Source organism: Geospiza fortis, unplaced genomic scaffold, assembly GCF_000277835.1.
Source record: "Geospiza fortis unplaced genomic scaffold, GeoFor_1.0 scaffold11, whole genome shotgun sequence".
Lineage (NCBI taxonomy): Eukaryota > Metazoa > Chordata > Aves > Passeriformes > Thraupidae > Geospiza > Geospiza fortis.
The window spans coordinates 13,954,559-13,970,442 of NW_005054304.1; the positions used below are offsets into that span (position 1 = coordinate 13,954,559).

General features: G+C 41.5%; 1 protein-coding gene across 1 annotated transcript in view; it reads left to right on the top strand.

Annotated features, from left to right (window-relative positions):
* The window catches only part of LEF1 (lymphoid enhancer binding factor 1), a 77,512-nt gene extending 68,264 nt beyond the window's left edge, over positions 1-9,248 (top strand). Inside the window, exon 11 of the mRNA XM_031066492.1 lies at positions 8,139-9,248. Within this exon, the coding sequence (XP_030922352.1) occupies positions 8,139-8,218 (80 nt within the window). The 3' untranslated portion in view covers positions 8,219-9,248. The remainder of the gene's footprint in view (positions 1-8,138) is intronic.
* The last annotated feature ends 6,636 nt before the right edge of the window (positions 9,249-15,884 follow it).

Below are 15,884 nucleotides of genomic sequence, written 5' to 3' on the forward strand. Positions count from 1 at the left end.
GATCCTGGCTAGGACTGAAAGGGACCTTAAAGATCATCTAGTTCCAGTGCCCCTCCACCATGGCCAGGGACACCTTCCACTAGACCAGGTTATTCAAAGCCTCATCAAATCTGGCCTTGAACACTTCCAGAGATGGGGCAACTTCTCTGGGCCCCACCACCCTCACATGAAAGAATTTTCTTCCTAATATCCAATCTAAACCTATCCTCTGTCAGTTTAAATCCACTCCCCCTTGTCCTATCACTACATGCCACTGTAAGAAGTCCCTCTCCAGCTTTCCTGTAGGCCCCCTTTAGGGACTGGAAGACTGTTGTAAGGTTTCACTGGAACTTTCTCCAGGCTGAACAAGCCCAACTCTCTTAGCCTGTCTGCAGAGGGGAGCTGCTCCAGCCCTCTGAGCATCTTTGTGGCCTTCTTTGGGATCAGTCCAACGAGTCCATGTGCTATTACTGTTGGGGACCCCAGAGCTGGATGTAGCACTGCAGGCGGGGTCTCACTAGAGCAGAACAGAGGGGCGGAATTCCCTCCTTTGCCCTGATGGTGCTTTGGATACAGCCCAGGATACAACTGAGTTTCTGGGCTGTGAGTGCACATGGCTGGGTTTCTTCCACCAACACCTCCACAGAGCTGTTCTCAGTCCATCCTCCACCCAACCTGTATTTGTGCTTGGGATTGCTCTGACCCAGTTGCTGGACCTGGCACTTGTCAAACTTAAAGAGGTTTGCACAGGCCACCTCTCAAGCCTGCCCACGTCCCTCTCTATGGATTCTGTCCCTTCTGTGTGTCCCTCCAGCAACTTAATTCTGATCTGACTTTGATCTTGCTGGGGTGAAAGACAGAAGCCCTCCTCTCTTTCAGACTGTCTGACATCAAGGAAAAGGTCAGAAGAGCAAACCCGAAGAGAAGCCATGGGTTTGCTCTTCTGACCATGCAGGTGGCAGGTACAGAGGGGCACTGACACCTGCCAGGAGAGGTGCAGCAGAGCAGACCCAGGTCCCTGCTTCCCATTATCATCCTGGTGGAGGTCCCTTGCAAAGGGAAAGAAGGAAGGCAGGAAGGAAGGAAGGGCTATTTTCAGTGTGATCACACTGTGGGAGGCATAAGTGAGGATAGTAGCAAAGCATAGGTTTTACAGATTAAAGAACACAGAACACTTTCGACTAGATAATGAACATAGATATGGGATTAGAGGAATAAGAAAAAATGTTAACGATTTTTGCAAAATAAGTGCAGTGTGGTCAGTTATGAAGCTTTTCATACTTTAAATTGACACTGACAAATGGAAAAAATAGGTAATTCAGGAGGCCGAGGTATATGTTTGTTTTGTTGGAGATACTCAAGTTGCAGAACCTACTATGAAATTAGAGATGCTGAATGAAGTTTGAACCTAACCACATCAACAAATGATTAAAAAACCCCTTATTGTTTCACTTCTGAGGTGTTAGCAGTAGGTGGCTTGGGCTAGAATGAAGGAGAGCAGTGGGACAACTATTGTTCTAACTCTTCCTGTGGGATAGGGTGGGGACAGGGAGTTGACTGCTGGCGCACCATTCTTCTCTGGATAAAAACGGTATATTTTAGTGGATTTAGTAAACTCACCACCAGACTGAGAAGTCTAAGGTCATGAGAAAAATTCTGTAGAAACAAACTGTTTCATAAATAAGATGTAAGGTTTTGAAATGTTGTTTCATTTCCAATTGGAAGCAAACTTCAGAATTTTAGTGTTTTTCTCAGGTCTGCATTGCAGTTTCACTCTTTTTAGTGTATTTACATGAAAAATTTGAAAATGAGTTTTTGATACTGTGCTATTGATGAGCTAGAAAGCAAGTTTTTATGGCACTGTCAAAGTCTTTCCCCATTGTTTCTGGAGACTAAGCTTGGGTGAAATCTGTATTGTAATTTCAACAGAATTGTATTCAAATGCAGTTCTATCAAAGCTTAGCAAACCCTAGCATACCCTAACACTGAGTTTTGCTTCCATTTGCGTCTGATTTTAGAGATTATGATTAAAGAGTTCTTCTGATGTACATGAATGCAAACATAGCCATCCTGAAGACAAAACCAAAAGAATGGAACAAAACCAGAGTGTTAACCATGATATTGCAAAACTCACTGCTAACTGATCAAACCTTCTCATACTAGTCAGTTAATCCTCTACTTTAAGAATTTTTTATGCAAGTCATCTTTTAAATCTCTGACCCTTTACCTGCTTGTTAAGACTGCACCATGCAGACAGTTTTGAAAGCTTGCAGATTGGAAAGCTGTACAAGGAAAGAAGAAGTCATAGCATGGCCAGCTGAAACACCATTGTCTGGCCAGTTAAAACTGGTGAGTCAGTGAGATGTTATGGGCTTTAGTGAGCTTTCAGGACAAGAACTTTCAGCTCCTCCTTCCGGGGTAGGAGCAAATGTTGGAAGCATTTGTGCAGTGAAGGTGTCACTGGCACTGGGGTGTAATGTGTGAGCAGGGTTAGAGGCAACGGAAGAAAATGGAACCAGCAACCATCTCTAAATTGGTGTTCTTGCCACAGGCATCAGTGCAGTGGGGTCAGGCCTTGAAGAGAGTTAAGTAGGCTTAAGTGAGCAGAGAGATAAAATTTCTGAAGTTGCTTTCTCTTTGCAGAAGTTACAGGATATGTGTTCCCTCATTAGTATTAAGTTGTATCAGAGTTAAACTTAGGAGTTATGAGAGCCTTGTATCTATCCTTCATCTCAGGGATACTGAAATTGCACATGGTAAAATGTTATTGCCAAAATAACTACACAGAACTGGTTTCTATGGTGTAAAGGCAAATGCACACGCTAAGTGGGACTACATTTTGATGAACAGTTGGTTTTCTTCACATATGTGGGTCTTTTGAGGTACACAGATTTCCTGTTGTGTATTTTGGATCAGTAGAGATTTTATGATGAGATGAGTTAATTGCATCAAAGTGAAGTTGGTATGTTTGAATTCTGTAGTGGTTTCTGTGTACTGTTGTCTTATGCTTTTAGTGTTGCTCTGTGGATGCCTGTGTGTAGAAGAGTTGATGGAAGCTCAAGAAGATATTCAGGTTACATCTGACTTGCCTTTGGTTTCATGAAAGCAACTATTTCAATTATTCCATATATCAGAAGATTTAAGTGTTGAGATTGTCTTTCAAAGTACTGTAAATTCTAACCTATGCTTAATTGTGGCAGAAAAAAAAGATCTACAAAGGAAACTGTACCCGTGTTATTTCTTTCTTCTGATAGAACCTTCACTTCTTGCTTTACCAATACCTCATGTTCTTCTCTGTTACAGCAGGTGAAAACTGAAGTAGCAATTTCAGTGCTCCTAGCTCTCAGTATAGAAAACAAATAATTTTAAAAATAGTCTCCTGAATATTTATTATATGCCATAAAGATACAGAAAAGAGACAAGCCTGTTTCTTCCCCCCTCTTCCTTGCCTTTGGGATACTGTTCCTCTTTAAGAAGCTGCTAAAGACAGCTGTCTAGAGGCAATCTGGTTTTTATTATAAACATGGAGCCTCTCTCCCCTCCCACACCCAACAGGAAAAACGTGTCTTGGGTCTTCCAGTAAGATAATTTAAAAGATTCTAGCAAAGTGATAGGGCTGGTAGTTTTGTGCTGCCTACACTGGGGGCCTTAGATAAGAGCCACACCTGCTTGGCACCATTGCCATCAGCTGCACAAAACGGGAACCCTAAAATACCTGGGCGTTTTCTGTGTTGAAACTAATCTGCTCTGGATGAGGCCTCTGGCTTGGGAAGGCTGGGGGAGGAATATTCCTGCTGCTCACTTAATGCATCTAGCTGAGGTCAAACTATGAGGACAGAAATTAGGACTCCAGGCTCCACCTGTAGTTAATGGAGAGGTGTTTTCAGGGGCAGCTAATTCAGGGCATTTAAAACAACTGTGAATAATTTGCTGTTGGAGTTTCCATTCACAGTTAGCAGCAATGGACTGAGGTTAGAAGTAGCAAGGGGGATGGAGGGGTTAGACAGACCAAGAAAAACTTCATACTAACATAGTTTCAACATGGCAGCATCTGTTACAGTTTTATAGTACAATTTTATGTCATTTCTTTGGATACAAAGGCAGCTTAAAAAGTTTCCTCTGCTGCCTGCTGGTATGCTGCTCTTACAGAGAGGGCTTTTTCCTGTCTCCCGTAGGTCTCTCCATCCATGTTTTGTAACAGCTTGTGGGACCCTGCAGCAAATTGGATTACTTAAATGACTGGGGTTTTGTTGGGAGGTGCTTTTTTTGTTTAGAAACAACAAGGGTTGTGGAGTGTTTGCTTGTGTTTGCCCTGAACATCTCAAGGATCTGGTTTGGGCTAAACCCACAAACCATGGCACAGCTGGGCAGGAAGAGGAGCAGACGGCAGCGCCGGCATCTATCTGCTTGTGCCTGAAACCCTCTCAAACTCTGCTGTTAAAGAAAATACAGAGGGACTTCACAAACACCATGAACTGCTCTGATAAATAATGACCTGGTTTTGCATAGCCGGGTTTCTGGAGTATTGAATAAACCATGGCTGGCAGTAAGTCAAACATGTCTGTTTTGGACTTACAAAGAAAATGACAGTTTCAGCTTTTGGGTCCCTGAATTTGCCATGTTGTTTGAAGTACTGGATTAAAAGACAGGTTCGGATATGAACTTTTTTTTCCTAAAAAAAAAATACATGTAGCTGCTTGTTATATGTAGTCTTGTCTCTCCTTAGAACTGTATCCAAACAATGTGATAGGGAAAGGTGTAGGAAAAAAAGTACCTCATTTAAAATGTTTAATATCCCTTGCCCTCTGTGAAGGGTTAGGTGTCTCTTTTACTCAGTACTTATTCCTGTACTGATCCGGCCATTCCTGACTTTCTTCAATAACCTTTTCTGATTAGCATGACCTGGATGAAGCTGCATAATTCTCTTCCTTGTTTAGAAAAGTTAAAAGACCAGAGGAGGAGAACAAGGCCTTTGCAGACTCCCCCTTCATCCATCTCATTCTGAAGCATGGAGAGAACTTCAGATCCCCTTGTGATCCCCTCAGCCACTGAGCCCAGGCTTGCTAGGAGAATTTAGTTTTACTGTAGCAATTCCTGAATTAGTTTTATCACTTCAATAGTAAGGCTTTTCTTTTTGCACTTCATTATTCTTGAATCTTATGTCTGTCTCTTACTCGAGGTGTTGTTTTCTTTTTCTTTTTCTCCTTTCCTCCTGCAGTCACATGTACACTGCAAATGGCACAGACAGTGCCTCCTATTGTGGCTCAGGCTCAAGACTTCACATATGTAAAATGTGACTCGCAGCACTTTCTTTGAAGCCTAACCACAGCCAGGGAGCTGTAATTGCAGTCTTTGATTTGTGCCGACTTCACTTGTGGATTGGACCCTGCTAGGGCATGCCTCGCCTGGCGAGACTTCAGCTGCAGCCCCCCAGTGAAGCCTTAGATGTGGGAAGTCTTCAGTCTCCTTAGCACATGCCTGTGGTTTCTTGAAAAGAATCCTGATTTGACCTGTTTTATATCTGTAAGGCAACACCATCATCACTCATATTTTTTTAGGTATTATTTGGTTTATCAGCAGTAGAAGCAATTTCCAGAGTGTAGCCTTAATGTGCAGCCGGGGAAAGGCTGGGTTCTAGATGCTGTTTTCAGGACAGCTACTCTATAATTTGCTGTACTGCTTGGAAATAAAAATACGTGGGGCTTCCCTGTGCCTGTCCCCTTCCAGAATCACCATGGTGTCTGCAGCCTCTCTGGAGGAGCTGGGCATAGTTAGGAGCTATGGAAAGGAGGCAGGCACTGCAGTGCTGCCTCTGGATTGAGAAAGAAGCAATGGCTGCTGTTGGAAAAAGCTGAGGGCCAGAGCAAGGCCACGGTCGTTATTTTAACCTCCTGACTTCAAAGACAGCTTGCTGGTAAGGAAAGGGGGGAGGAGGCAGGGAACCATCTCAACAGAAGAGCATTTCATTTCCTTCAGTGAAGTAGACATTCCTGGCTGCTAATGGGGAGTAGCTCTGAATCACAGCGCTTGTATCAGACTGCTGTGAACTACTGGCCTGGCGCCTCAAGGCCATTCCTCAACAGGAAGCTGAATGTTTTCATGTAAGACTGAGAGGAAAACCTTCCCAGGAAGAGCAACCTGGACCAAACCTTTGAAAATCTGGGATGAAAAGGCACAAAATAAATATAAAGCTGCAGGGTGCTCTCCCCAGTGTTGCTCTGCTGTTTGCTTGGCCTCTCTTTCGTGCTCCTTGGAAAGGTAGAGCCCTTCGTAGCTCTTTGATCCGCACGTGTTACGGAGCACTGTGCTACTTTATAAAAAAATTTTAAAAAGGCAGGAAGCTCAGGAGGCTTTTTTTAGTTGGGACATGGGCTGGTTTTATGAGGAAATAGGAATTGAATTAGTCAATACAGACCACCTCTGTTGAAACTGCTGGTTTGCCAGTGGACTTTTAGCTGTTTAAGAGGCCTCAGTGGCTTTAAATGTCCTTTTGTGGCTACCAGCAGCAGGTGTAAGCTATTCCTTATGTATCAGGGATGGCACTGTGTAGACAACAAGGGAGTCTGCATTAAATCTAAGCTATACAGAGCAGTTTGCTATCAATACATGCTGGTCTTTTCTACCTTAGTCTGCAGCTAAAGTTAAGTGTCCTCAACTCTGCTGTAACAATAGCCACATGGGTGACCTCTGATAAGGAGTCAACTTGTTTAATAGGATTTTGGGACCTCAGCTTATGCTGATTAAATTCAAAGGGTACAAAATCAGTTTTAGAGGCTTTCTAGCCTGGACTACACGAGGCAGTGTAACTCCTTACTCAGGAGCTGCCACGCTCCTCAGCTACTATGAGTGAAACACTTTGTGTGGTAATGGTTTACATGGAAGCTGCAGCGGATGGGAGGTGGATGCTTAGTTATAAATGGCCCTGTTTAAATACTGCTGAAATGTAATGTAATGTAAATTTTGCTGATTAACTCGGCTTGTGGCTCTTGCAGGCTTAGGCAGTCTATCTATCATGATTAGTCTAAAAGAAGTTTGACTTGTGGTTTAAACCATTTCTTCATAAACTTGTTCTGTCTTGCCTTGTGTGACTCAAGGTGCTGGCAGTGTATCTTTATGTGACTAAGCATTTTGTCTTTCTTCTGGTGAAAACTCGTTTACCTTCTCCACTGCATTCTTGTGCTAATTTTGATCACTCTCAAAAGCTTTGCTTACTGAACCTTCTATTTGTTAGGCATGGAGACCTAGAGGTTAATGTTGATTTTTCTGAAATACCAATAATCCCCAAACAGTTACTGGAGAGCATGTGTCCATGTGTGGAATAATGTCTGACTTGTTAGAGAGATTTTGGGTGGAGACCCTGTTATAACCCACTTGTCTGGATTAGAATGGTAAGGGTGATGGTTGAGTTGGCAATTTCATAAATCAGCTGATGTAACCCAGAGACCTAGACTGTGCTCCTCTGGATCAGCAATTCCTATTAGGCCTGTACTGTGGGCCATTTCACATACTCTAAGAATATAAATCCTTCTAAGATCTAGTGAACTTTACTGCTAGGGAGGAGGCCCATAGGTCTTACACAGCTGGAAGATGTTCCCTACCCCCTGAAGAGCAGAATAAATCCTCCCCAGTCATGAGGATGGATGGTAGAATCAGTGTTCACACAAGCCTCATCCACCACATTCCTCTACCAAACTGCTTGCAGAAGACAGCATTTTTTCATGTCTGCAGGGAGTAGAGCTTGAGGCTCTGAAATAGAGGTTTAATTGACCTCAACCACTGCACTGCAGTACTAAAGCCTGAGGATGTCTAATTTTGTAATGGTATCTGGGTCAAATGTTGTAGATAAATGAAATCCACTACTAAAGGGAAGAAATTCTGTAATATGCTGGATGTTTAAAACCCCACCTTTCTGGTTGGCATCTCTTTACAATGCAAAGTACTTTCCATAAATATAGTTGCAAACTTCAAGCAAAAGCAAGTAGTAATAAATTCTGCATTTAACTTGGACATTGTAATGCACATTCCACTAATAGACCTGTAAGAGTTACAGTGACCCATCACCAGCTTGTTTGAAGAATTTATTTTTTTTAAAAAGTCTTCAGACAGTCTTTATCACACACACTTCTCTCTCTCTCTCTCTTTCCTCCCCTTCCCTGTAGGTGGGAAAAGAAATGCTTTCTCAACTTGCAAAGCAAAGGCGGCGACACCAGGACCCCTTCTGGAGATGGAAGCTTGTTAAACCCTAGGTGTGTCCTTCATCCACACAGACCACCCCAAGGAGTCTGTCTAGGATGTCATTCACCCTGATGTCACTGCTAGAGACACTGAATCATAAAGACAATCACTGCCAAAATCCTTCACTATCACGAGGTCCAGCCCTGATATAAATAGAGCAAATGAGCTCCTGGGTCAGCAGAGCAGCTTTTGTCTTCACCTCTGCCTTGCACTCTTTAAGCCCCCATCTCGTCTGTGTCCATATTGAGTCAGCAAACACAGTAGCATGGCTGTCTGTGCCTGCTTCAGCCAGCAGAATTCCGTAGACCACAGCTGCCCCACACAGCACATCGAGGGATGGAATTTGCCTGGACCAGGATGACGCGCTCAACCTTCTTTTTATTTAATGGTGCGACAGGATCAATTTTGGTTTTAGCTTTTTTTAAGAAACTTGAATGCTTTTATATTTTAACTTTTAGTTTGTAATTTCTTTGGTGTATATTTTAATAGGTATGAGCTTAAACAAGTGTCAAAAATCTGAATTACTTTTTAAATAAAAGGAGTTTTTCTTTTTTTTTTTCTGCCAGAGGAAAAGTCTGTATGGAAAAAAGGTGGCTGTTTTGTTAAACTATTTGTAACAAATAGTGGCCTCTCAGTCTATATAATACAGTGTCCTATAGAACTAAATAAATGTAACAACAGTCAGCTGGTCAGTAGACATGTTAGTCTTGCATCATCTACTTTGTAAACATAAGCAATACATCCAGCAAATCTGACTGCAGTGAGTTCTCCTTCTCACCCATTCCCCTTCTCCTTGTAAAAAGCCCAGCACTTGAATTATTACTTCAATTGTTCTGTATTTGTATCTGTTTTTGTTAGCCTGTTAGTGGGATTTTATGCCAGTTGTTGAAATGAGCATTGATGTACCCATTTTTTAAAATAGTAAGGCACAGCCTTTGCCAAAAATACTGTCAACCAATTTTTTTTTGTCATTCCAGTTTGAGTTAATGTGCTGAGCATTTGTTTTTTAATAAAAGCTTTGTAATAAAATGGAAGTTAACTGTCTTTAAAATTGGCTTTAAAAAACCAACCAAAAATGGGTTTTGATAGAAGGAAGGTCAGGAAGGCACAGTCACTTGTAAGGCTGAAGACTTTTGGCTGTCTTCTGTTGTAGGAAATACAGTGTGTCTGGCTGTTTGCTCACCTGAAGTGATTTTGGAAAATTGCCTTTTCTTTGAAAAGTGAGCAGAAGTCTCAGATCCATAGCAGGAATAAGGAATGGGGATGGTCCCTTGTGCTGCTCAATTAGCTTTGGCCTAAGTGGAAGTATTAAGGATCCCTCCATCATCATTTTCCTAGCAAAATCTTACGGAAGGGCAGTGGTTTTAAGCTGATGATTACGAATATGGATTTGCTTCTTTCTGGATGCCCTCCATGCCCACACAAGAGGTAGAGGCCTGCAGTTAAATTTCTTGTAGCTGTATAAATAATTCCTCAGTCAGGGACTGAAGCTGGCTGCAGAATCAGCTGTTCAAGGCCTGGTTTCATGGTCTGAGATCCAGAGTCAGCATGGCCTGCCTACTGCCAGTGGTGCCTGGGAGATGTTCCTGCCATAGCAAGCAGCACAGCTGCCTCACCTCTACTAAGGGATGTAAAAAAAACCAGACATTGGAACCACAGGTGGAACTACTCCACCTGTTTTTGAGTGGAAAAGAAATATTATGAACATTCTTTATATTCCAGCTCCCAAATCTTGTTTGGCATGAGACTGGACTGAGTCAAGCTTAAGCTACAAGAAATGACATAGGTCAGTTACTGCCTAAGGAAGCTTTGGAATTGAATTGTTTATAAATGACCCTTTAGCTCAGTTGCATAAGAAATTTCATAATTAAAAATGTTATAAAACAACTTCCTCTTAAACCAGTGTGCACTGCACACATGCCCAGTTTTAAGGCTGTAACCAGCATATTAGTTCTTGCAATATTTCTAGCAACTGGTGATTATGTTAAAAAAAAAAAAAAAAAAAAAGAAAAACAAGTGACCAGGCTCTCAGATGGCAGGAGAAAATATCTCACGAGAGAATAGCAACTGTATACTGGAGTTTTGCAAGACTTGGCTATGTTTCCATTCAATTATCCCAGCCTTTGCTGGGAACCTGTCGGGCTTTTGGTTTGGGGTTTGGTTTGGTTTTTTAAAGGGGAAAAAAGGCAAGTACTTAGTGCTGTAATTGTTCTAAATCAAAGATTACTGCACTGAGATCTGCAAATTACATGTTCCAAAGACAACAGTTCTCTTTAGAACTTTATAAAACATGACTACTGTTTAGATTTTGTAATGGCTATTTAAAGAGCCATTTATCCATTCTGAAAAAAATTGTTCCAAATGGAAGCATCAGCTTCATGTAGCACATTGTCCCCAGTACACTGTTGTGAACAGTTGCCTGCCTTAAGGATGAACGGTCTTTCAGCTCTAATAGTGAAGAAAAAGAATTTGGGAGCTAAAAATAATACCTCTGCTGTTAACATACAGTGAACAAGCACCATGTGTTGGGCTCATTCATAGATCAAAGACCTTTCACATACAGCAGCTAAGGGAAATGTTAACTTACAGGGAAGGCTTAGGATGCTGCCATGAGAGCACCTGAAACAGAGTAACCCTGCTATCCTGGAATACCCCTGTGACTTGGGTCTGTGTCCACTCCTGCCCCTCCCCTGCTAATTGGCATTTGTTCCTGTGGGACTGAGAGAGCCCTCACTGCACTGTGCCAGCTGTCAGTGGAGACAGAGGAGCTAGTAAAGATGGCCAAGCGATGATGGTGCTACCCTGCCAGTAAGACTAAGTTTAAATCCTTGTGACATGGAACAAATTATTCCAGGTGAGACTCAAGTCCAGCACCTAAATTCCTGATGTGCAATTTAGGCAGACATCAGAATCTAACCTTGTCTCTTTTGGGTGCCTGAGGAGATGATTATCATGTATTTCCCACAGAAAACATCTTCAAGGATTTAAATGCTCCTACCTAATGGCTGAGTTAATTATCCAGACACTTCTGTACAAGCACTCACAAACCACTCTCTGCCCCCACACTTGGTTCTGTGCATGTACTAAAAGCAGTTCTTGCACAGATCACAGCATAGGTAGTCTAGTTCATCAACACAGAGCCTAGGAAACACACAGCCTTCCCCCTCCCCTCACCAAAACCAGCAGATACAGAACAGGGGAGTTGAGCCAGGATTATTTACAGCTAATCAGGCCAACATCACAGGATGGTCTGGCTCCTCAGGCTTCTGGATCGCCTGGACCAGAGCCATTTTCCCTGTGTTACATAAAAGAACAATGCTTCAGGTAACTTTGGCTTCTTATGCGGCAAGTGATGACAGATTCACTAGTTGTGCTTATAGGGACTCACCAGCTCTACTGAATTATCTTCTGTTGTAGTTTCCACTTTGGATTAGGCAACAGAAAAGGCAGTCTCTTAGTTTGATGGCTGGGTCCATTTGCAGAAAATGTAGGACCTTAAGGACCCAATCCTTGCTCCAGGCTCTAGGACAGCAGAATCCACAGCATTTGTCTGCACTCCTTTGAAACTACTGCAGTGCACAAGGCTTTGAAGCAACCATTGTGTTTCCTGGTGCCCTCCTGCTCTCATCTACATGGCAGCTAATCAGGCTAAAGCAAGACTGGCAGAAAATGAAGGACACTACTGAGACTTAAGAAATGCCCTGTAACCTCTCCCATAAGGCAGCTGCAGGTTTTTCCCTTCATTTGCAAGGGAACTAACATGCAAGGGAAGCCTCTCCATCAGAACAAGGACCTAATACAAAGTAGAACAGTAGAGGGGAAATAAGTAAGTCCATAAATAGCCAGAAGTCTGTCAGCTATGAATACCTTTCTCCTAAGTCAGGTCAGTGAAAAACTACTGGGCTAAAAAGGAAGGCAAAAGGAGAAGCTGTAACAGGAAAAATGGTTGGCTATAAACACATTCCAAGATGAAACCAAAAACCTAGAAAGTATGCCCAAACACATTCATTTCTCCACAACACATCAGGAAGAGAAACTCTGGATTAATGTATGAATTTACCCTTTGAGTTTCCTCATAGATAATGAAGCTCAGGTTTAGAAAGCCAAGCAAGCAAATGGGTATCTGCCCAGGAAAAGGAATATATGTGCCAGAAATAGGGGAAATGAACCTCTTAATCACCAGTTTTTGGCCAGGTCAAAATAAGGACTGAAATACTGCTCCCCATCCTCCTAGATAAACAGTCATACCTTCAGGCCATGGATTTAAAATGATGGCTTCTCTTTGGACACTCCTCCTGCAACAACCATGCCTTCAGTGAATCACAGATGTCTGCTTGGCTGAGATAACAGTCACTGCATACCTGGTCTGGGAACCTTAGAAAACCACGTTTTTCTTCTTGTGAACACTGTTCTACAAACCACATTTTGATAAACTCACCCATCCCACCTTCCAGAAACCCAACAAATGCAAATAAGCAACAGGTTCATTAACCTGCCAGCTATGGAAAATCAGCATAAACCAACAGAGCTAGGAGAAGAATTTCTGCTTCATACTAGAAGAGCAACTCACCCAAGAAGTGGTCTGTTCACTGTGCTGAGAAAAGGTAACTGACATAATAAAATCTTCAGCAGAATAAGAAAAATAACATACTCTAAAACTTAATGATGGTCAGAAGAGTTATTTGGACAGGCCATACTTTGAATTTGTACAAATTTCCTACAGCTAAGAAAAGTGGCTAGAAAAGTCCTACAGAATATCTATTTGGCTGAGTTAGGACATCTCTGTCTTTTAAGACAGAGAAAAAGGCACAGAAACAAGGACTCAGATCTTGACAAAGCAGAATGCTAGAGAAGGATTAGTTCTTCTTGGCACCTGCCTGTGAAAGCAAAGTGCTGGGTAACAAAAGACGAGACAGCACACAGCACAACATGGCAGTGACTACATCCCTTGACTGAAAAAAGCCCAAGATGGACAAGAGTCTCACATTCTAGTAATTGCTTTTGCTACCCTGAAATGTTTCCTTTTTAGTCTTCTCTGTGAAATGTTTAATTTTGTCATGATTAAAATCAGCAGCAACAATTTCTTTCATTCTACAGTCTATTAATGCTAAATTAATAGGTAGTAATCCTATTTGCAAACAAATCGTGTGACAGAATAGCCACTGCTTTTTTCCTGTAAAGACCTGATAGCTTCAAACTGTACTCAACTTTTTATGACAATAACCTGAAAGAATTCACAATCAAAACATCCTCTTCTAATAACCCTTAACAAATTTAACCATGAATGGTTTTAGCCACTGTTTGAAAATTCAAATTTTATAAGGCAGATTTCACGTGTGGTCAGATTTTCCCTTTGAGTGGGACTGGTATAACTGCATGACCCAGAAATCAAACCACTCACAGCGCTTAGTTAATCACTGAGCAGTCTAATTCTGCCTATACTGGTACTAATATTTAATTGTTTAGTAAGTGTGAATTTACTGAAATTACATACTGAAGTGAAATTGCAAGCCATTTCTCAATATTCAAGTGATTTATTCCCTTCTTCCTCTAGTCCATTTGATTTTACTTCTACTCTAGGTCTCTTCCCTCCTCCCCCTTCTCTCCTGTGTTTGACTGACTCCTCTGTTCTTGCCCTGCCCTCACTGGCAGAAGGAGATCCCTGCTGATGGAACAGCTCTGCTAACTGCTCTTGCCCACTCAGAAGCAGTCCCCCCTTTCCAATGACCTAATGCTGGATTTCCTATGAACCTAAAAAAAACTGACTTAAATCTAGCACAGGTCTAACACTTACGCAGTGTTTTCATTCGGTCCAGTTTGGAAATAAATACAATTTGAATAGTGTTTTCATTCTGTCCAGTTTGGAAATAAATACAATTTGAAGGAAGAAAGGGGAGAAAGACTATTTTCTAGGCAAGCAAAGGAAGAATTTTCCTGCATATGTGTTCCACCAGCACATTTCAAGGATGGTTGGTACTTCCTCAGCTCCCAGGTATGTTGTGAGGATCAGATACAATTATATGTAACTCATGTAAACCACAGACAGAAGAATTAAGAGATATTTTAAATGAGATGCATATAGCTACACTACAGGTACAGTTATCATAACAGCTACCACACAATTATATAAATACGGAATATACTGTATTTATCAACCAAAATTCAAAGAATTCTTCAGATCACCTTACTCCAGCAGTTGTCTCACTATCTTAACCCTTTGCCATTTTTGGGCAGGAGTTAGCTCAGAGGCAATGGCAAGGAAACCCAGACAAGAACAGAAAAAAACAAAGCACAGAGAAAGCTGGTGGGCCAGGATTTAAGAGTTTCACCTGAACTATTTTCTATTGGGCGCTACTGCTACTGTAGCATTTACACTGCCATGACCCCAGGGAAGTGTGGAGAGACCCATGCTTAGGCTGAGGGTGTAACAAAATAGAAGCAGCAGCTCACAGAAAAGATGAAATGGAAAAGTGCAAACACCACTTCCAACCACGTATCACTCTCAACTGAACAATGAAGACTAGGCAGGACTTTCTCACCTGTCCCTTTACCAAATTTCATACAGTTTATTTTAGACATTGTGGCCAATACTTAATTAAATAAAGCAGAAGACAACTCCTAACCAGGATAGAAAAGTCTGCCACATTCTTCACAGCATAGAGGAGTTGGGGTTGAAGGATGTTCTTGCTAACTCAAATCTTGAAATCACTTCTAGTCAAGGGTATCTAAAATCCTCTAAACACATACTGGATTTCCAGCTGCCAAATATCAAACTTTGTTACTTCTCTCTCCATTCCCCAGCAAGTTCTCCAAAGCCACCTCCTTGCCTGCAGAAGGTAGAGAATATGGCACTCATTTTAGATTGATTTCCCAATTTTAATATATCTGTTGCAAGTTGAGCTATGTGCCTGTGGATTAGCACTATTCTCATAATATGAATGACACAAAATTCTGAGTCAAACTGATATCAGCAATAGCTAAGCCCAGTCTTATCTCTCGCTGAAACAGTTCATTCCCTAAAAACACAATAAAAGCAATTTTTCCAAGTCATAGTTTTCACTAGCAACTTTCCTCCTTGTAGTGTTAGAAATGTCCACCACTGTAGAAAAGCTCTGGTCTTTGCTAAAAAGCAATGAGTCTGTGGGTAAAGATAGTGCCAATTGTACAATCATTTGACATACTCATCATTGTTTGCCATTATTCTCCCCTTCCACCTCTACTTCAAACATCACATGTCAGTAGGCTAAGCAATGATTTCAGCTGTAAACAAGTGCAAATAGTATTTTGAATATGACTCTGTCTTTGAGGTAAACTATATGTTCATCTTTTGATCTATGACAACCAAATGTCCTTACAAATTTAGATCCAAGTAACAATACTGGCTTCAGTTCATAGATTTGCCAGTTAAGCGTCAGCTTAGGCAACAATAGCTTTCGGTCTTTGCCAAAAATAAAATGCTAAGTCCCTAAGAAAGAGAAAGACTTCTTCCTCAGTTTTAAGTAATGTTTTTATTTAAAGCAATTAAAAATGGTATCAGGAAAACTACTTATGTGAAATTCATAGCATCTTCTCCCTGTTCCCCCATATTCTCTGCTATTAAAAGAAAAAAATATCATTTTAAAACCCTCATATCTCTAGTACTAAATTAGTTGAATTCTGCAAGTATCTCT